The sequence below is a fragment of the Euleptes europaea genome, chromosome 16 (genome assembly GCF_029931775.1).
Source record: "Euleptes europaea isolate rEulEur1 chromosome 16, rEulEur1.hap1, whole genome shotgun sequence".
Classification (NCBI taxonomy): Eukaryota; Metazoa; Chordata; class Lepidosauria; order Squamata; family Sphaerodactylidae; genus Euleptes; species Euleptes europaea.
The window spans coordinates 8,435,626-8,458,706 of NC_079327.1; the positions used below are offsets into that span (position 1 = coordinate 8,435,626).

Consider the following 23,081-nt stretch of genomic DNA (forward strand, 5'->3'; position numbering starts at 1 on the left):
GGGGTTTCCCGATCTTTTTTTTATTGGTTTCCTTGCTAGAATCTTGAGCTGTTATTAGAACTGATCAGTGTATGAAGAAGAAGAAGAAGAAGAAGAAGAAGAAGAAGATGAAGAAGAAGAAGAAGAAGAAGACTACTTATGGTGACCTTTTATGGGGTTTTCAAGACAAGAGATTAACAGAGGTGGTTTACTAGTGCCTTCCTCTGTATAGCAACCTAGGTATACCTTGATGGTCTCCCATCCAAATACTAATCAGGGATGACCCTGCTTAGCTTCCAAGATTTGGTGAGATTGGGCTATACCATGCTGCCTTCCCTCCCTCATCCATGGATACTTATCGATACATGTAACGTTCCTAGCTGAAAATTGATACGTTTTTACCTCAAACTGGTGGCTTTGACAGATAGTTACACCCTGTCTGCCATGTAATGTTTGGTTTGGCCCATTGTTCGAGTAACTTGCAGCAACAAATGAAGTGGCATCGTTAGGGCTGCCAACTCTGGGTTAGGAAATTTTTGGAGATTTGGGGGTGAAGGCTAGGGATGATGGGGCTTGAGGAGGAGAGGGACCACAGCAGAGTATAATGCCATAGACACCACCCTCCAAAGCATCCATTTTCGCTAGGGGAACTGATCTCTGTAGTCTGGAGATGGGCTGTAATTGTGAGAGTTCTCCTGGCCCCACCCAGAGGCTGGCAACCCTATGCTTTATGGTAATGAACATTAAGATGAGTGGAATTAGAATAATAAAGATTGATACATATACATAATTATAATAAAATTTGTGCCTCTCTTACTATATTTCCCTGCCAAAAAAAATGAGCATTGAATTGTTGCATGGAGTCCATCACGTGATGTGGCATAAGCTGCCGCTTTCCAGTCTTCCACAAGCTTCTCACATGCTGGAGAAGCACAAATAACATTGAAAGAGACAAGAACACACATGCTTGAACAAGAAGCTAAGGTAGATTCGTGAGAGTGTTCCTTTGGCTCTCCTGTTTCGTTTTTTCAAAGAGAAGCTCCGCTAGGCCGAACGAGGCCTTGTCCTCCTTCTGCATCGAGATCTTTCTCAAATGCTCCAAACGCAACATCAGTGCAACCTTGAGAGATGACCTACAGCTCCAGTGGAAGGAGCAGTCCAGTGTCACGGAAAGAGTTGTTACGTTGAAAGTGTCATCTTGTTTCCGACGAGAAAAAAGACCAGTGCTTTTCAGACCTTCCTTAACTCATTTAGGAGGGAACCAAGAGCCTCTCCTCGTGTCTTACTGTCTGTGTAAATGGAAAATCCCGTAAACAATTTAAAGATATAAGGCTTCCAGAAAGAGAGAGAGAGAGAGAGAAATAAAATCCATTACCTACTCTTTCTTTTAATAAAACTATGGTTTCAAAAGTGACAAAGTGTGCTATGATGGTTCCAGAGTTAAAATACCGAGTGCTATGAAAACCATTCATTAGGCTGCTCAGCTTCTTATGAAGAGTAGATCTTGGATGACACCATTTTTTTCTTGCTGCATTCCAGTCTGTAGAGCAGGATCCAAGCAGGATTCTTTTTGTCTCATTCATCAGCTGAGCAGTTTCTAATGATTGGGAAAGGCATCAAATACTCACGTTTTCCCTCCCCTTCCTTAAACTTCTTCCAGTTTGTGATCAACAGAGTGCGGACTGTATCTATTGATTCTTTTGCTCAACAAAATTTTGTTGTTGTTGTTTATCTGACAGAAAAAAAATCCACCTAGAAGTCAATCAAATCCACTTCTGGCAAAGTCACGGCTGCTTTATGACGACGACGCAGGCTCCGGCCCTTCCGATATTGAGAGACGCCATCTACAGAGAAGAAGAAAAAATGTTACCTTCAGGCAGGGTGCAACATCTGGAATGAAATGCCAGCCACTTGGGGTATATACTCAAGAAACATCCACATGAACAACAGCTCGTTCATTAATACGATGAACAGGGAAGCTAATCTTGCTTTGTGCTCCCTGTAATCATGCTTGCAATTGGTCTGTGCAAAGCTATTGCTACCCATGGCTTTGTGTGGGCTCATTGCAAGCATTCATGGGTACAGATGCAGTCATTACAGACTGTGAAAAGTAAGTACTTTTAAACATTATTCCGGGGGGGGGGGGCATTTTTCGAGGTAGAATTCCCAAATTTTCAGTGTAGCTACAAGAGACTCTCCTTGCATGAACTCCAAAGTTTGGTAAAGTTTGGGACAAGAGGTCCAGCTTTATGGGGTCCTGAAGTGGTCAACACCCTCCTCCTTAGAGAAGCATTGTAAAAAACGCCCCCACAAGAGCTTCGCAAAAAATCCCCATAGACTAAAATGGGCCCGAATTTTTTTGGGTAAACCCAGAAGTAAATCCGAATACCCCTTTACAGGTGTGGGTATTTGGCGTTTTCCAGGTTTACTGGAAAAAAACCCAGGCTCAATAAATCCAAACCCGAAATTTACAGATTTTTTTTTTTAGCATAACCCTATTCTCAGTCCTTTATTGGCTGGCTCCCCCCAATCCTCTTCCCCTTACCCCTGTGGCTCCCCCTCTTTCCATAGGCCTTCCTCATAGCCTGCTGTTTCTTAACATTTCCTTTTCTAGCTGTTTTTTTTCCATCACCCCCTCCACAGGCCCCTAGATGCTTATCGATCCTTTCCCCTTCCTCTTTTACCTTTGTCTAAAGCTATCCCTCTACCCACATTTCCATATACTTTCTCATGGGAATAATCGTGATCATTGGAATGAGCTGCTGTTGTCAGCATCATATTTAGGGATTTGGATTACTGAAGTACTGAACAAGAATCACTCTGAAGCTCCATATCAAGAACAGTTCTCCATATCAAGAACGGTTGTTGCTATTCAGAAAATTGTTCACCGTTGTCCAAACACAGCCCTTATTTATTCAATCAAGTTTTAGGCCATTCTCTAATAGCAAAGACAGGGTTGTTAAAACGTTAAAACACAGTGCAATCCTAAAAAGAATTGTGTGTGTGTTAAGTGCCGTCAAGTCGCTTCCGACTCATGGTGAGCCTATGAATGAAAGTCCTCCAAAATGTCCTATCTTTGACAGCCCTTCTCAGATCCTGCAAATTGAAGGCTGTGGCTTCCTTTATTGAGTCAATCCATCTCTTGTTGGGTCTTCCTCTTTTCCTGCTGCCCTCAACTTTTCCTAGCATTACAGCCTTCTAAATCCACTGAAAGCCTTTAGCCAAGAGGAAAGGTGAATATAAATATTTGAATGACTGGATGAATAAAAGCCTGCTTATGATACTCATGCTCCTGAGTACAGAATAGAACAGAGCATAAGTCACAGTATAATTCATTAGCATGCACGTGACACTTAAAAAAATAAATAATTGTCAACTAAAAGGCAAGACATGAATAAAAACATTACTTTATAGTGTGGATTTTGAGAACCTTGGAAATGATTTCCCATGCTAGCTCGCAAAATCAAATATAGTAATTTCAGCATTTAAGAAGTCAGGTATTGACACTGTTTTTTCATGAGACCACGGTGAAGATTACTGGCTGAAATGAATTGCAGATTATACCTCAGACGCAAACCAAAGAAACGCAAAAGATTTCATGAGAAACTTGGTGTCATTTTCATTTAAAATAAACCACAGGAGGGCTCCGCTAATTTGATTCACGTTCCAGACTGCAGTTTATGGATAGGGTTGACTTTCAGAAATGCAGAAAAGCAAGCTAAAAACAAGCTGCACCATTCTGTTGCAGGTCCCTGCTTGTACTCTTCGGTTTGTGTGAAATCTGTGCTGCAGTTCTTTCTATTATAGTGGGATTAATGTGAAATGCAGAGTGCTGAAAAAATAGAAACGTTGACCTGTAAGGTTAGAATTCTTCCCCTCATGCATACAGGAACAGTTTTCAGGAAACCCTGAAGGGAACTTTAACTTTCACCTTTCTAGTAAGGCATTTTTCTATGCGACACATATGAATTCTAACACCTACAGCCAAAAAAAAAAAAAAAAAATGTTTTTTTGTTTCTTCCCTGTGAGAACTAAAGCAAGAATACTAAATATTCCTAAACAAAATTCCTGAATATTATTGTGGCTTTTTGATAAAAGTTTGCTGGATAAATAAAATAATATTGTTCATAATTCATGATATTTTTGGTGTTTGCGTTGAGACTGAGGAAAAGGGGATTTTGCCTCAGATGCACATCATGGTGGTTTTGAGGAGAACTGGCTTTAAGTGCCAGTTCAGCCAAAAATCACCTCAGAGGCACAGCTGGGGAGCTCCAGTACTCTATCTATGCAATGAAAACAATAATGTCCTACCTCACTGGGATGTTGTGAGGACAAGAACAGCAAAACACACTTACTTGGAAGTCCCACTCTTTTCAATTGGGTTTATTCCTAAGGAAACGTAAGTGGGATGAGGCTACAAAATGGATTTTTAAAAATTATTAAATAAAGAACTTTGAAGATTACTCAATAAAACATAATCTAGAGTTAAGAAACATCATTTCAAGTATTTTCTACCCACCTGCACAACAAAAATGTACTAAAAGTTTAACATGATAAACTGCTTCAGTGGAATGAGGAGGGTTTTTTTTTAAAAAAAGAGAAGTAAACTAGACAAAAAACAAACAAACTCTAACTGAGAGATTCTTTCAACAAATCCTGATGTATTTTCAAGCTGAGGTATTGTCGAGTTCAAAAGGGGGGGTATTTCAAAGGAAAATCAGACAAATAAGAACAGTGTTACATGGCTAACAAGGTGCCATTATTTTATAGAACTTTTTTCTTGGTTACCTAGGAAACATTATTGACTTTCTGCAGCGGGACTCTGACAGTAGTTGAAGACAAAGTCACACTTCTAATTGCACAGCTGTGGCGATCTTGGCTACCAACCAGCCCCAACGAGCCCTTTGCGAAAGCCATACAGAGAATCAACCCCTCGATACCTGCGTCCATTCATTCGTCTGAGGGTCATAGGACTCCATGGTGTTCAGGTAAGTCTGGCCGTCGTACCCACCGACTGCGTATAATTTGTCACCGAGGATGCAAACGCCAACGGCGTCCCGAGGCATGCTTAAGGGAGCCACCATCGTCCATGTATCAGTTTTGGGATCATACCTGTAAAACATTCAATAATATTTATATATATATTAAAAGTTATAACTCCAGGAGATATCCGCAGCCCACCTGAAGGTTGGCATCCCTACAGCATGCTCAATGAGCAAAACATGTCCTCAAGGTAATTTTGCATTTTTAAATTTATGGTTGTAATCCATATTTTGCACAGGAAGCCACTATGGTAAAGCAGTTAGAGGGCTGCGCTAGATCTAGGTTCAAATTGCCAAGCAGCCATGAAGCTCGAGGGGTGATCTTGGACCAGGCCCTCTCTCTCAACCTAACCTACTTCTCAAGGTTGCAGTGGCGATAAAGTGGAGGAGGAAGAATCATCCTGCCCGTGATCTCTTTGAGGGACAGGGTAGGATAAAAGTGTGAGAGATAAATAATATTTTGCATCTGGAAGTTATCCTGTACATAGTTATGCTGCTATCAGTGCATTAAGGTTGTAATAAACTGCCAATATTTTCCACTTCCAAATGTATATTAAAACAGTGTTATTTTGCCAGACTTTTTATACCAAGGACTCAGCTATAGGTGATACTCGGGATTACCAGGATTTTAAAGAAATGGAATGTAACTCAAATGCCTTTCTCCTTGCCTTCATCTCAGGGGTTCCAAATTGATTTATTTTTGTATTCAGGAACTTTATGGTATCTCTTGTTTTACCCTGGGGCACATCAAGTTATTGCAAAGGCAAAGCATGCAGCCCCCCCCCTTTTTTTAGCAGAAGCAATAACATTACAAAATGAAGGTATTTCCTCAGCACTGTTTCCACACTCTTTTGGGTGAGTTCTAAGTATACTATTAGTTCCATGTCCCCTGTTTATTAAAGCACACGCAGAAAGATGCTATTTCTATTTAGCTAATTTTTTTGTGGCATTCACCTTGATTTTTTGCTGTTGATAAAGACAGTCCTGACTCAAGCACTCTGTTAAAGTCTATTTCCCCCGGGCATGAGAAAATATAATACGTATTTGCTAACACTGATTGAAAACATAGCTATAAGTCAGAGACATACAGAGATTTTGAAGTCCTTTAAACTTAAAGAAATGTCTACTTTCACAATCTGCAATTCACTTCATCACAACTTAATCCACAAACAAAAGAAGTTCATAAAAATTGAGCTAGCTTCTCTAAGGAGAAGCTAAAAGAAATTTATAGTTTTTCTTCGGGCAGATTCCCAGGTTTTGGTATTTAGTCGACCTAAAACTCAAATATTGCCGAAACGGCTTATTTCGGGTTTATTCTCAGTTCAGGAATATTGATATGCACAACCCTACTGGATACCTTTCAACATAATCCAGGAGTCTGGAACAATGGTTAGAAGCGGGGGCATCATGACCTCCAACTGCATAGAGGAAACCATCACACGTAGCCACTCCGACACCTCCTCTTCTCTTACACATTGGCGCACACATACTCCATTTGTTTGTGTGGGGATCATAATATTCCATGGAACTCAAACAAGAACTTCCATCTCGACCACCAACCGAGTATAACCTAAAATAAATATCATACTGTTAGGACAAGGAGCCCTTGTGCAGAGTGTTAAGCTGCAGTACTGCAGTCAAAAGCTCTGCTCACGACCTGAGTTCGATCCCGACAGAAATTGGTTTCAGGTAGCTGGCTCGAGGTTGACTCAGCCTTCCATCCTTCTGAGGTCGGTCAAATGAGTACCCAGCTTGCTGGGGTTAAAGGGAAGATGACTGGGGAAGGCACTGGCAAACCACCCCGCAAACAAAGTCTGCCTTGGAAACGTCAGGATGTGATGTCACCCCATGGGTCAGGAATGATGCGGTGCTTGCACAGGGGACCTTTACCTTTTTAGGACAAGAAAACAACCCAACAAAAGATCCTGTCCCCTAACATTCTGTTAATATGAGTTGTACAGCTGTCATTTTCATGGTGTTAGTCTGAAATTTCTGCTGAAACCTGCTCTGAAGACAAGGTTATTTTTAAAACCATATGCTATGAGCAAGCGTCAATGATATTTAAGATGGTCAAAGGACTTTGGGGGGGGATGTGGAAAGTCCTTGGGAACTGAAGGTATGTCTAGGTTGAAACAAAATATTGACATCTGGAGGGACCCCGTGTAACTGGGGCAGGGCTGTAGGACCAGAAAGGATGGTCTTGCCAGAAACTGGTTTGAGATTCCCTAAATAAAAAAGATGTAGGTGCTTCTTGGACTGGGCTAGAGAGTGTCTTTAGCCAAAGGAAAGTCACAAGATTGTTAGTCAATTTTACGTTAGGAGATTACTGTTGGTTCTATTCTTAATGATGAGGAATTATCTAGTCAAAACACTAAGGGGTGATCCATGAAACTGAGAGGTGTTCAATTTTATTCCAGTTTTGCTTTGAACCACCCAGAGGAGCAGACTCATCCATTTGCTAATTATAACATACCAATGTCAGAGGAAGGCTGTCTGTCCCAGTATGGGGATGAAAGTTGGGTTCTTCAATTAAGGTATGGTAGCAGAGTACATCCAATATTCCAGTCCATTTCCCCAGGCCTTTCCACTGTCATACCTCCATCTTGCTATGAGGGGGGAAAAGTCTGCTAAGGACCTCCCAGCTTGTAACATTGTTCTGAACAGTTGATTGCCCCACACTTTTTTTTTTTACTTTAGGAAATAGATAAGATCCATTAGTCTCCATATTATGCAGTGTTAGAATGGTACCATTGCACTATGATGATATTACTTTTTAACAATGCTGTCTGTTGACAAAGTAAGAGACTGAGTGGTCCTGTAACTGCTAGGTTAGATCCAATCACAGAATTCTTTTGTGAAGCACTGTATAATATGTATTCCAATAAAGTGCAGATAAATAGGGCTGAGGTCTGTAGCTAAATTTTGTTCTTCCTTTCTCATTAAAAAAAAAAATACCCAGGAATTTATCCAGGCTTTTTATGTGTATAAAGTGTTGACAAGTCGCAGCCGACTTATGGTGACCGCACTCCTCTACATGAAGCCTGCTGGGTGACCTTGGGCCAGTCACAGTTCTCTCAGGACTCTCTCAGTCTACAATGGCATTGGCAACCCATTTCTGAACGTTTCTTGCCTTGAAAACTCTACAGGGTTGTCATAAGTCAGCAGTGACTTGATGGCACTTTCCACCACCACCATGTAGGAGAGATCCGGAAAGGTCCTAACTACATTTGTGCAGGTGAGAAGTATGTCAGACTCAACGCCGATCTCTCACAGTGCCCTCCTAAAACAGTTACACCCTTCTAAGCCCTCACAACACAACAGCAGATCTATTTGCCAGCTGCAGAGCCCTTGGTATGTCCAGTGCATATGCTACAGATTGCTTGAGAGCTAAATACTATCTTGGATAGGTTTATATTTTTAAAAAAATATGCTCTAAAACTATTTAGTATTACAATGGTAAAAAAGCTAAGTTGCTACAGTTCCAAATCCACTGCTCTAGGACAAATAACACATCATTTGTTCCACCCCATATAAATGTGCACATGAGAAAAATTATTCTGATTACAGCCTAACATTGTCGCCACAATGAATGCCTCCGTTTCTTATAAGAATCCTTTCACAGTTTGTTGCCCGTTCTGCGTTGCCTAGAGAATAATAAAACTTATAGAAACATGGACTGTTTTCAAGTCCAAACACTGAGCAATTTGGGATGCGAAACCTCCTATCAGCGAGAGAATTATTCACTTGGAAGCTTTTATTGTCCTGAACACTTCATGAATTCCAAGCTAGTTAAATGTACATTTAAGGTAACGTTTCACTAGTAATGAAGCCTTATTCGATTATAATGACAGCAACTAGTGCTGCTGTTGATTCGGAGCGCATGGTATTCTGAGGAACTGTCATCAGCTTCATACTAATGGCCACCAACCAAGTAAGGCTGCAGAAATTTTCATTCTGTACAAATCTCATAAAAATAAAATTCTTTTCCAACCTGTGCTGGTAGAACCACCTAGCTTACGGCATTCACAGTTAGGTGTCTGTTGTTCAAAATAAGTTTACCTTTTAGAACCATTAGTGTGCTTAAATAATTAATGCTTTCTTGGAAATTGCTGTAAGTGGGCTGTGGCTCAGTGGTAGAACATCTGCTTGGCATGCAGAGGGTCCCAGGTTCAATCCCTGGCATCTCCAGTTAAAGGGACTAGGCAAGGAGGTGATGTGAAAGACCTCTGCCTGAGACCCTGGAGAGCCGCTGCTGGTCTGAGTAGACAATACTGACTTTGATGGACCAAGGGTCTGATTCAGTGTAAGGCAGCTTCATGTATTCAAGTGTAACAACAGTACATTGTTTCAGAGGGTAGCCATGTTGGTCTACATCAGAGACGGACAAGATTTTTGGTGGCATAAGCTTTAAAGAGTCAATGTTCCCTTTGTCAGATATGAGTTGGAATGAAGATGTCTGAGTCCTTATATCCCAGTCTTAAGGTGTGATGGGTGTTGTAAAGATGGGACTCAGGATGCCGAGGTACAATGCACATAGTAATTAGCTTGATTAGAGCAGAGGGGAAATACTTGGGGGCAGAAAACTAGCACTTGTAGTGAGATAAGATTTCATTTAGACTCTAATCTGGAGAACCGGGTTGGTTTCCCCACTCCTACACATGAAGCCTGCTGGGTGACCTTGGGCTAGTCACAGTTCTTTGCGAACTCTCTCAGCCTCACCTACTTTACAAGATGTCTGTTGTGAGGAGAGGAAGGGAAGGAGATTGTAAGCTTGGTTGAGACTCCTTTAAAAGGTAAAGAAAGTAGGCATATAAAAACCAACTCTTCTTCTTCTTGGTGGAAGGAAAGCAAAGGAAGATAATAAATAAAAGCAGTATTTGTACAGGTTATAAAAACAGTTAATTGGCCCTGTTCGTTTTTGGAACGAAAACGTGGATTCCTGCTTCACAACTGATCATTCTAATTTCTGCACGATAAACACAGCAACGAGACAACTTCAAACATTGAAGGAGTGGGGAAATCACTCTGTTAATAAACCAAAAACCGCCTGTCACAACACCAGCAGATGGTTTCCTTACATCCTGGCAGGAAGCTTACACAGTTATGCTAGCTTTCCTAATAAATATATTCCTTCTGTCTGTCTTCTTGTGCAAGACATCATTAAGCAATTTAGGAAATTGTTTGGGGACAGCCAGTGACAGTGTTCTTTGTCATATCAATCATTTCACACAGAACAGCCGTCTACTTTGTTCCTTCAAGAGGCATTGATCCGGTTATTTTATGTACGGAACATCTTAAAACATACCGTTCCCTGAATATTTCACTAGCCCACTGTCCCATGAAGAAGAAGAGTTGTTTTTTATATGCCGATTTTCTCTACCTTTCAAGGAGAATCAAACCAGCTTACAATCTCCTTCCCTTCCTCTCCTCACAACAGACACCCTTCCTCTCCTCACAACAAACCAATTAACTATTTTTATAACCTGCACAAATACTGCTTTTATCATCTTCCTTTACTTTCCTTCCACCAAGAAGAGTTTGTTTTTATATGCCTACTTTCTTTACCTGTTTTAAGGAGAATCAAACCACCTTATAATCTCCTTCCCTTCCTCTCCCCCCAACAGACACCTTGTGAGGTAGGTGAGACTGAGAGAGTTCAGAGAGAACTGGCCCAACATCACCCAGTTGGCTTCATGTGTAAGAGTGGGGAAACCAACCCAGTTCATCAGATTAGAGTCCACCACTCATGTTGAGGAGTGGGGAATCAAACCCGCTTCTCCAGATTAGAGTCTACCACTCTTAACCACTACATCACACTGCCTCTCCAAACAATTATCAACTAAGAATTCCCTTTTTTCCCCTCCATCTCTGCTGAATTGTGATGGATCAACAATGTATCTAAGGATTTTTGCTCGTGTGTATACTTTAAGCCTGTGGAATGGATCCATCTAGCTTTTGCACTCAATCTTCCCCGATTCTCCTTGTTAACTACCACCTTTGATGCACATGGCTTTTGTCAATGAAGATCCCATGATCTCTAGAATAGTCATTTGAGGTGGTTAAACAGGTTCCCTATTCCTTTTTTCACCACTGGAAAAACAGATTGGATCCAGGCCTCTGTTTGTGTTTGGTGTAGTGGTTAAGAGCGGTGGTTTGGAGCGGTGGACTCTGATCTGGAGAACCGGGTTGGTTTCCCCACTCCTACACATGAAGCCTGCTGGGTGACCTTGGGCTAGTCACAGTTCTTTGCGAACTCTCTCAGCCTCACCTACTTTACAAGATGTCTGTTGTGAGGAGAGGAAGGGAAGGAGATTGTAAGCTTGGTTGAGACTCCTTTAAAAGGTAAAGAAAGTAGGCATATAAAAACCAACTCTTCTTCTTCTTGGTGGAAGGAAAGCAAAGGAAGATAATAAATAAAAGCAGTATTTGTACAGGTTATAAAAACAGTTAATTGGCCCTGTTCGTTTTTGGAACGAAAACGTGGATTCCTGCTTCACAACTGATCATTCTAATTTCTGCACGATAAACACAGCAACGAGACAACTTCAAACATTGAAGGAGTGGGGAAATCACTCTGTTAATAAACCAAAAACCGCCTGTCACAACACCAGCAGATGGTTTCCTTACATCCTGGCAGGAAGCTTACACAGTTATGCTAGCTTTCCTAATAAATATATTCCTTCTGTCTGTCTTCTTGTGCAAGACATCATTAAGCAATTTAGGAAATTGTTTGGGGACAGCCAGTGACAGTGTTCTTTGTCATATCAATCATTTCACACAGAACAGCCGTCTACTTTGTTCCTTCAAGAGGCATTGATCCGGTTATTTTATGTACGGAACATCTTAAAACATACCGTTCCCTGAATATTTCACTAGCCCACTGTCCCATGAAGAAGAAGAGTTGTTTTTTATATGCCGATTTTCTCTACCTTTCAAGGAGAATCAAACCAGCTTACAATCTCCTTCCCTTCCTCTCCTCACAACAGACACCCTTCCTCTCCTCACAACAAACCAATTAACTATTTTTATAACCTGCACAAATACTGCTTTTATCATCTTCCTTTACTTTCCTTCCACCAAGAAGAGTTTGTTTTTATATGCCTACTTTCTTTACCTGTTTTAAGGAGAATCAAACCACCTTATAATCTCCTTCCCTTCCTCTCCCCCCAACAGACACCTTGTGAGGTAGGTGAGACTGAGAGAGTTCAGAGAGAACTGGCCCAACATCACCCAGTTGGCTTCATGTGTAAGAGTGGGGAAACCAACCCAGTTCATCAGATTAGAGTCCACCACTCATGTTGAGGAGTGGGGAATCAAACCCGCTTCTCCAGATTAGAGTCTACCACTCTTAACCACTACATCACACTGCCTCTCCAAACAATTATCAACTAAGAATTCCCTTTTTTCCCCTCCATCTCTGCTGAATTGTGATGGATCAACAATGTATCTAAGGATTTTTGCTCGTGTGTATACTTTAAGCCTGTGGAATGGATCCATCTAGCTTTTGCACTCAATCTTCCCCGATTCTCCTTGTTAACTACCACCTTTGATGCACATGGCTTTTGTCAATGAAGATCCCATGATCTCTAGAATAGTCATTTGAGGTGGTTAAACAGGTTCCCTATTCCTTTTTTCACCACTGGAAAAACAGATTGGATCCAGGCCTCTGTTTGTGTTTGGTGTAGTGGTTAAGAGCGGTGGTTTGGAGCGGTGGACTCTGATCTGGAGAACCGGGTTCGATTCTCCACTCCTCCACATGAGCAGCGGATTCTAATCTGGTGAACTGGATTTGTTTCCCCGCTCCTTCACATGAAGCGAGCTGCGTGACCTTGGCCAAGTCACATTCTCTCAGCCCCACCTACTTCACAGGGTGTCGGTTGTGGGGAGGGGAAGGGAAGGTGGTAAAGAAAGTCGGCATATAAAAACAAACTCTTCTTCTTTTTCTTCTTCTCCTCCTCCTCTCTGTGTTTGTGTGAACTGCATATTTCATTGAGATATGTAGAAACAAGCCAAATGAATAATAACACATTAAAGAATTTTAATTGATGAATTGTTTGCCTTTTAGCTGATTCATCCTTGAGAAAAATAAACATAATATAAATTTTAAGCTAACGAACAGTGCAATTCTAAGCAGAGTTAACCCTTCTAAGTCCACTGAATTCATTTGGTTTAGAAAGGTGCGACTCCACTTGGGGTTATACCAAATGAGCTATGCTCATTGTTAGAATACTTTCTTTTTCATTGCCTATTACAGTTAAAACACCAGAAATACACAGAAAAATAGACTCCTGGAATAGCCACCTAAAATACCCTTAAATTGCAGTTTCTTAATTTTTATTGTCACTCAACAATTAAAGCTTTACTTGGTTTATCTACTGATTCAAATAATTAACACTTGATTAAAATACAGCATCTTAAGACTAATTATTTGAGTTATAGAAAACTGAGGCTCCATTTAGGGGTTCTCAGTCCCTGCTCATTAAACTGTCTCCTTTCTTTTATTCGATGTAGTTTACAAGGTGTCCTGACCTGGATGGCCCTAGCTAGCCTGATTTTGTCAGATCTTGGCTGATAATCAGGGTTGGCCTCGGTTAGTACTTAGATGGGAGACCACCAAGGAAGTCCAGGGTCGGTATGCAGAGGCAGGCAATGACAAATCACATCTGGTGGTGAAAAGTGCCATCAAGTCCCAGCCGACTTATGGTGACCTCACAGGGTTTTCAAAGCAAGAGATGGAGCCTTGAAAACCTATAGGGTCACATGAAGCTGCCTTATACTGAATCAGACCCTGGGTCCATCAACAACAGTATTGTCTACTCAGACCGGCAGCGGCTCTCCAGGGTCTCAGGCAGAGGTCTTTCACATCACCTACTTGTCTGCTTCCTTTAACTGGAGATGCCGGGGATTGAACCTGGGACCTTCTGCAAGCAAAGCAAAGCAGATGCTCTACCACTGAGGCACAGCCCCTTCCCGGCCATAAGTTGGCTGCAACTTGATAGCACCAGTTTACAAGGTATGTGCAGATGTGTATGCCAGGATTTGTCCTTCAGCAGTTCTCCTTAAAGTCACTCATTAACACTTCTACTGAGTCTGGAGGTTCTCCCTGCCTGTATTTTGAGCAAGCAAGTTTGAATTCTGCCCAAAATCATTAGTCAGAATGAAAATATAATGTGTAGACCTTTTAACCGATCATGCAATAAGCCTTTTTGGGATTACTCTCCAAGCATGTACATTTATGAGAAATGGTGTTAAAGATCAGACACATACACTGAATTATGAATGAGTACTGATGATTCAGTTAAAAGTAAATGTCACCAGGGGTTTTATTAGAAATATAAATGAATGGAAATGCAATAAATAAATATTATATGATGCATCAAAGGCAAAAAAAAAAAGAAGCAAAACCACTTTGGGAATCAGCTAACATCCTGTCATGTGCTATGGATGCTGTATTTTGAGTCCAGTAGCATCTTGGAGATTTTTGGGGTATATAAGCTTTTGAGAGTCAAAATTCCCTTTGTCATCTGACTGGACTGGTATATTGAGACAATGTATCATTGATAATGAACCAATCTTTGGAAAAGTGGAAGCTCTTGTTATAAATTTCTGCAAGGGAGCATTCGTAACAAAAATTATCTTCTCTTGATCCAATTTCTCCCTGAAATCCAACTATGTGCTTCTTTTCCTCTTTTTAGGAATTTAGAATGTGTTTCAAATCAATTCCGTATTGATCAAAAGAGAAGTTCAGAGAGAGGAGAGGCAGGAAGGAAGGTTCTGTAAAATTTCAGCACCATACCCTGTAGATGTTCACTGGCAGGCAATGTCATTCTAAAACGTCTTACCCTTCTGCTAGAGCACCAACCTATAGTGTGTAACATAAAACACTTGCAAGGAATGAACTTAGAAAATGGTGCAGTGATTTCTTTACAAAGAGAAATCAAAGAGAAGCGAAAGAGAAATCCCACTCTTAAAAGAGAATAGACAAATCAAATCCCTATAACTATGTATGGGTGCGAAAGTTGGACAATGAAGAAAGTTGATAGGAAGAAAGTAGATTCCTTTGAAATGTAGTGTTGGAGGAGAGTGTTACGGATACCCTGGACTGCCAAAAAGACAAATCAGTGGGTTTAACAAGGCTGTTAAAGACAGGATGCTTTGGAGGACATTGAGTCACAGTGACTTGATGGCACTTAATATACAACACACAGAGACAAATCTATGGCTATATCTAAAGTAGTGAATTCCTGAAAAAGAACACATGAACACATGAAGCTGCCTTATACTGAATCAGACCCTTGGTCCATCGAAGTCAGTAGTATCTACTCAGACTGGAAGGGCTCTCCAGGGTCTCAGGTAGAGGCTTTCACATCACCTCCCTGCCTAGTCCCTTTAACTGGAGATGCTGGGGATTGAACCTGAGATCTTCTGCATGCCAAGCAGATGCTCTACCACTGAGCCAAAGCCCCTTTCCGATATGATTCCCTGTAACATCACCACTAGAAGGTGGGCTTGGGGGACAGGAGTAGTTGTAGTTTTGTTCTGTGTTTAGGGAATAAAAGGAAAAGAAAAAAATAAAGCCCTAAATGCCTTTCACTAGCAAGAAAGCACAGGCAACAGAAAGAGAATTAAAAGGACACGGAGATATGAAGAAAGAGTGCAGAAAAACCACCGTGGCAAAAGGAATGGCATATCACTATATGCTATAACAATGAAGCTGCAAAATGGAGAGGAAGTGAAAAGGTCAGATAGATGATTTCCTAAAGGTTTAATATTCGGAATGACGACAAGAAAAATGGCATGGGGGGAGGGTAGGAAACATGCAACCTGTTCAGTTCAAGGCAGGGACATCTGCCTTTGCCAGTTATCCCAGATTTAAAAGCAATTTCTGTTCTCTCGCCGTCGCAGTCTCTCTTCCTCTCTCTCCAGAGCAGCTGCAAATACCCTTTCTTTGGCACAGCCAGCAAATAGAATCATCTGCTGAACCTTATCGTAGGTTAATGCATCTGCCACAGGTTACAAAATGAGGGAATCCATTCTGTAACTGCCGGCTTTCGAAGCGAAGCTGCCATTAGTTTGAACAGTAGATGATTGAGGCAGGATCTTTTACATAATATCTTAGTAAATGCTGTTGGGGGGAATGGGGGGGAGAGGAACTGCCGGAAAGAAACAACACTGAAATGTAAGAACCGAATACATAGAATGTTTCCAAATGGAATGCTGGTTGAGGGATGATACATTAACAACGCTATCCCTTGCGGGTTGATTCGGAAGTAAATTCCACTGTATTCAATAGGGCTTCCTCCCAGGGAAGTGTGCATAGCATGGCACTGTAAATTGGGAGGGTAGAAAATATGGAAGAAGACAGAACCAGGATACAGGATGATCTTGACAGGCTGGAGAATTGGGCTAAAACTAATAAAGTGCACTTCAACAAAGATAAATGCAAAGTTCTGAATTTAGGTAGGAAAAATCAAATGCACAATTATAGAATGGGGAAGATTTGCCTTAGCAGTAGTGTGTGCGAAAAGGATCTTGGGATCTTAGTAGACCATAAACTGAGCATGAGTCAGCAGTGTGATGCAGTAGCTAAAAAGGCAAATGTGATCTTGGGCTGTATCATACGAAGTGATGGTATCACTTTACTCTGCCCTGGTTAGACCTCAGCTAGACTATTGTGTTCAGTTTTGGGCTCCACAATTTAGGAAGGATGTAGACAAGCTGGAACGTGTCCAGAGGAGGGCAACAAAGATGGTGAGGGGTCTGGAGACGAAGTCCTATGAGGAAAGGTTGAAGGAGCTGGGTATGTTTAGCCTGCAGAGAAGACTGAGAGGTAATATGATAACCATCTTAAAGTACTTGATGGGCTGTCATGTAGAGGATGGTGCAGAGTTGTTTTCTGTTGCCCCAGAAGGTCGGACCAAAACCAACAGGTTGAAATTAAATCAAAAGAGTTTCTGTCTAGACATTAGGAAGAATTTTCTAACAGTGAGAGTGGTTCCTCAATGGCTTCCTCGGGAAGTGGTGAGCTCTCCTTCCCTGAAGGTTTTTAAGAAGAGGTTGGATGGCCATCTGTCAGCAATGCTGATTCTGTGGACTTGGGCAGATGATGAAAGGGAAGGCATCTTGGCCATCTTCTGGGCATGGAGTATGGGTCACTGGGGGTGTGGGGGGGAGGTAGTTGTGAATTTCCTGCATTGTGCAGGGGGTTGGACTAGATGACCCTGGTGGTTCCTTCAAACTATATGATTCTATGTTTCTAAATTACCTCGAGCGGTAACACATTTAGATAAAACGGGGTGCCCAATTTGTATCAGCAACCTAGCCAATGGAGGGGAAAGATGGAGGATCACATTGAAACAGACACCTGACTATGGGTGATAAACTTAGAAGGAGCAACAGAGATCATGGTAATTTACACCCCTTTGCCTTATCTGTCTGCAATCAGGAACGACCCCCCCCAAAAAAAAATTTCATACAAATGGCCTCATCTGACGGAAGTACTTGAAAGTATATTTGTTGGAAGAGATAGATCAATAAAGGGCAGAGGTTGCTTCTCTGTTGGTTTTGGAAGGTGGGTATTGTGCGAATCTGAAAGGATCCCTGTGGTGTGCCCCACTGGTGGCTTTTGACATTTCCTCTGGTGCTCGAACATTTGGTATGAGACAATCAATCAGAAAGCAGGCTGTTGACAACCAGAAAATCTTATTATGATGCTCCATTAAAGGAAGTTAAAGGTGAGCTCTTCTGCTTTTAAACATACATGCAGAGGGTTATTTAAAAGGGGAATAGAAAAAAAAAGAATCTGCTCGAAAGTGAGTCTTAAAAACTGTAGATCACTTTTAAAGCGTCGTAACCAGAACTGTTAGTAAAAAAATAATGGGCATCTCTTTGATTCAAGCACAGCTTCTAATAATTAAATCTATCAGAATAAAATGTATCTTCCTAATTTCATTTTAGATTTTATGGGTGCTCACGGAGCACTCTTTGGTCCGCTGTAAAAATTAGGTGAGTAAATATACACTGTGAAAGTGCAGTGCTTTCAAGACACCTAACTCCCAATATTAATGTTTTGTATAACAGCAGATTATTTAAAAGATAGTACTCTAGAAGGCAAACACATTACCACTTGCCCTGCCTCACAGATATGCCAGCTGACAAAGATCTGCACTGAGACACTTACTTTATGTACAATCCCCCAACCCATGTGTCAATTTGGAGCAGGAAATGGCCTGCTCACCTATCCACCCATTCCCATCTCGTGTATGTGCAGACTCCATTCAGAAGAAGTAAAAATGGTAACCCTATACAGAGGCCTTCAAAAAAAAAAGCAGGCTGCTAGATGCAAGAAGGAGGAGGAGTGGGTTTTCATACCCTGCTTTTCTCCACGTTAAGGAGTCCCAAAGCAGCTTACAATCATCTTCCATTCCCCTCCCCACAACAAACACCTTGTGAGGTAGATGGAGCTGAGAGAGTTCAGAGAGAATGGGGACTGGCCCAAGGTCACCCAGCAGGCTTCATGTGGAGGAGTGGGGAATCAAACCCAGTTCTCCAGATTAGACTCCACCACTCTTAACCACTACACCATGGTGGCTAAGGATTGGATCCAAAAATGCCATTCTATCTGTAGAATGGCAATTACATAGATGGAAGGCATTTGCGTTGGTGGAGACCAGAAGGACAGCTTTTGCAAATACTCTACTGCCACTGCAGACTGGCCCCCGATTTTCTTACCATGTTGCTCCTGAGGGTCTCTTGTGTCCCAGGAGCAGAATTTCAAGGGACTCAGAAAGCTGCATCAGGATCGGGGAGGCAAGAATGTCCTGTTTTGGCAGTTTTATTCCACTGATGGGGCTTTGGAGGGCTTCTGTTCAAAGTATAGCTTTGACTCTCAAAAGGTTATAACCCAGCAATCTTGTTGGTGTCTAAGGTGCTAATGGACTTGAATCTAGTCCTAGCCACAGTGAATCCAGCCTGGTAGTGAGGGGGCAGGGGACAGGAGGGTTTTGCTGGAGTCCTCCTGTAAATAGCACAGTCTGATCCTTCCTACTTTCCAATAAAGAAAAGGAAAGTTCAGAGTTATGGTAAAATAAAACTTCTAAAAACTTAAGAGGACACCACCCTAAGAACCACAAGAAATGCAAAAATAATATACACACTAGGGCTGTGCAAAAAAAAAAAAATCAGAATTTTTTGGGTTCAACTTTATTAAACCCGGAATTTTTTTTTAATCTGAAAAAAACCAATTTTTCAAAAAGTTTTGGTTTGATAAACCCAAAACCCCAAAATACCATCCACCCTGAATCTGTCAGACCTGCCCCTCTGGGCTTCTCTGGGGTCCAGAGAAGTCCAGTGGGGGTGGATCTGATTTCACTCCAGACCCCGCTGCTTCTCCAGAGTCCAGGGGGGGAAATCCAGAGAAAAATTGGCATTATTTGGAATCTGCTTATTTGGCTCCCCTTATTGCTGCCTTTTTAAAATGCTGGTCCCCCCCCCCCCCCCGCCCAAAATACCAAAAAGGTATTTTCATTTTCTTTTTATTTCAGCATATTGATATGCACACCCCTAATACACATGCATACTTAGTTCAGCTGAAATCCTTGTGAAGTATATTTTATGAAAGAACAGAAGTTGAAAATCATGATTCTCTTCGACCATTTTTGAACCACAACGGCCAACAAATTTAAAGGGACCATCTGCTGTGAACTCCTATTAGTGCCTCACATGAAATGCAAGTTGGAGACTAGCAGCTCATTCCTGAGCCTAGGGGCCAAATGGGCTTAGGAGGCGACAAGCCCCCTACACCGGTGTCTGTGCCACTTGCGCCATGCAAAGTGGCATGGACGCCAGCATAGTGCCACTTGTGGCGGCACCCCAGGACTGGCAAAGCAGCACGGCTCATGGACGCTGGCTCGGCCTCCCGCTGGCCTCCTGCCGGCACAAGCGCTTGTGACGGCATCCTGGGAGGTGTTCCGAGGGTGTTCCAGGAGGTGGGGCTGCTGGTAGGCTGGTAGGCTGCCTCCTAACCCCTTCCAGCCCGGGAACACCCCCCTCTGAAACAATGTTGCTGCGCCAGGTTTTTCCTGGCACAGCCTCACGGTTTTCTGTGGGGGGAAATGCCCCATTTTTGAATTTTGGCAGCTGGGGGAACCTCTTTGGAGGTGCCGCGGCGGTGCCTCGGCTACACCATCGCCAGCCGCCACAAAGCTAGGGAATGAGCTGTAACAGTGCCATCCTAAGCACAGTTACACCATTCTAAGCTCACTGAAATCAATAGGCTTAGAAGGGTATAAATCAGCTTAGGGGGACCCTGTACTTCAGTGGTCACACTAAAGCAAGAATGATTTCCGGTTCTTACATATTCCTCCCTTTGTGCCTAAATGCTGTACCAGCAACCCTTCTCCCTTCTCCGTGCAATTATATAGATAAAAAAGGACCAACTCATATTTTTAAAAATATCTTTGACAGTTATATCGGTCTATTTCCATACATTTTTAAGCAAGTCCCTCTATAAAACCTGTACTTGCAGTATGCTTAGCTATGCACAAAACAGGAAGAAAAAGTAAAAAAAAAATGGAAATGCTCTTCAAGCTGTCCTCGGAAGACCATTTTAAATATCTACATTGCACTGAGTGGCTAAATATGGACATAAATTCATTTTTTTTTTAAAAAAAGAACAACTATGTTCTTTTGGAGTGAGAACAAAGTTATGCAGTTAAAGCAAAACTGTCCATCTGACCTAGACGTGAATGTTTCAGCGGTGAAGCAAGTTGATGCACTGGAACAATGTCACTTACCAAGTTAACTATGGTTTATAGAGGGATAACATGAGGTCAGCCACAATGTCCTGGGATTAAAATGTTATTTTTAGATACACACAAAAAAGGGGGGATGGCTTTGTATAGTTATATGATAAATAACAAATTTAGTAGGCATGTTACAAGTTTCATATTAACTTAATGAGAGACCACAACTATAATCCAACGCATAGTTCTAAACATAAGACCCTCACAATATCTCATTTGGTTTGAGACTCTAACAGCCCATTCCTGAGCTCTGAGGCTGAAAGAGCTCAGGAGGTGAGCAAGTGTCTGTGCTGGTGCCCATGCCATTTGCGCCGCCAAGACTGGCACGGATGCTGGCATTGGGACGCTTATGCCGGCCTCCTGAACTACCATGGCAGTGTGGCCCTGGGATGCCGACTCGGCCTCCTGATGGCGTCCAAATGGCTCAAGTGCTCACGCCGTCATCCCGGGGGGCATTCCTAGGGTGTTCCGGGAGGTGGAGTTGCCAGTTGGCAGCTTCCTAAACCCTTCCTAACCCCTTACAGCCTGAGAAACCCCCCCACGCCCTCCAAAAATCAGCTTTTTTTCGGCTTTGCTTTTTCGGTTCCATTAGATTGGGTTTTTTTCGGTTGGGCATATCTGAATGCACACCCCTAGATGCTACAACAGATGTAAAAATGTTGTGAAATCAACCACCTACCAAATATATATCAAATGGGATTCATGGCATTACATGAAAATAAGAAAGGCCATGCTGAATCAGACCAAGGTCCATCAAGTCCAGCAGTCTGTGGCCAACCAGGTGCCTCTCGGAAGCCCACAAACAAGACAACTGCAGCAGCATTATCCTGCCTGGGTTCCACAGCACCTAATATAATAGGCACACTCCTCTGATCCTGGAGAGAATAGGCATGCATCATGGCTAGTATCCATTTTGACTAGCAGCCATGAATAGACCTCTCCTTCATGAACATGTCCACTCCCTTCCAAGTTGGCAGCCATCACCACATCCTGGGACAGGGAGTTCCACAATTTAACTATGTGTTGTGTGAAGAAATACTTCCTTTTATCAGTTTTGAATCTCTCACCTTCCAGCTTCAGCAAATGACCCCATATTCTAGTATTTTGAGAGAGGGAGAAAAGCTTCTCTCTGTCCACTGTCTCCATACCATGCATAATTTGATAGACCTCTATCATGTGTCCCCTTAACCGCCTTCTTTCCAAGCTGAACAGCCCCAAGCATTATAACTGCTCCTCACAGGGCTGTTGCTCTTTTTGGTTGCTCTTTTCTGCACCTTCTCAAGCTCTGCAATATCCTTTTCTAGGTGTGGTGACCAGAACGGTACACAGTATTCCAAGTGTGGTCTCACCATAGATTTGTACAAGGGCAGTATGATAACATGCATTTCATGATCTACTAAATACCCAGTTCAACTTTACTCATTCCATTTCTGGACCACTCCTGGTGCTTCATAAATAAACCTGCTGTTAGATGCTGGAAGCATCTCAAAACTCTTTTAACAAATTGCACTTATTACTTTTGATGTGAGACATCATCTGATAGCAAAGAACAGCTTCTGCCTGTGCATTTAAGGTAATGACAGCACTCCCAAGTTTTGAAGGACCATTTACTGTCTGCTCAACAGCATCGCACCCAGCCAGTTGATTGACAGCTCTACAGCATGGAATCAATTGATTACCTTTGGTGAACTTTCAGGAAGCTCATGCCCTATTTGCAAAGTCAATGGTTGTCCCAATATGCATAGTTTTGATAGTCAAAGGAGACGAAAAATGGTAGCATTTGCCACAGTGGATGACAGATGTTCAAAGATTTCATCACACTCGAACAGCTCGTTCCTGAGCCTTTCGGCGGCCGGGGACGGCACGGCCAACGCACTGTCAAGGCGCCTCCAAACCAGTCCCCAGCCACCAAAAGGCTTTAAAAAGCCTTTTAACTTTTTGTCCTGAAAATGGGGCATTTCCCCCATTGAAAACAATGAGGCTGTACCAGGAAAAACCTGGCGCATCAACACTGTTGTTGGAGGGGGCGTTACCGGCCTGAAAGGCATCAGGAAGCTGCCTACTGGCAGGTCCGCCACGGAATGCCCTGGGAATGCCCCCCCCCGGACGATGATGCGGGGCTTTTGGCCGTTGTGATGCCTGTGGAAGGCTGAGCTGGCGACCCAGTGACGTCCTGCTGCACCTGGGCAGGGAAGTTGGTGTGAGCACCCCAATGCCGGCGTCCCTGCCTCTCTCGGTGGCACAAGTGGCCTGGGCA

At 42.4% G+C, this 23,081-nt stretch overlaps 1 protein-coding gene across 1 annotated transcript in view; it reads right to left on the reverse strand.

Annotated features, from left to right (window-relative positions):
- Positions 1-1,727: 1,727 nt before the first annotated feature.
- Positions 1,728-23,081, reverse strand: part of KLHL1 (kelch like family member 1) — a 136,576-nt gene continuing 115,222 nt past the window's right edge. The window contains exons 9-11 of the mRNA XM_056861830.1: positions 6,379-6,591; positions 4,920-5,091; positions 1,728-1,823 (exon numbers count right to left, since the gene is read on the reverse strand). Of these exons, the coding sequence (XP_056717808.1) occupies positions 1,764-1,823; positions 4,920-5,091; positions 6,379-6,591 (445 nt within the window). The 3' untranslated portion in view covers positions 1,728-1,763. The remainder of the gene's footprint in view (positions 1,824-4,919; positions 5,092-6,378; positions 6,592-23,081) is intronic.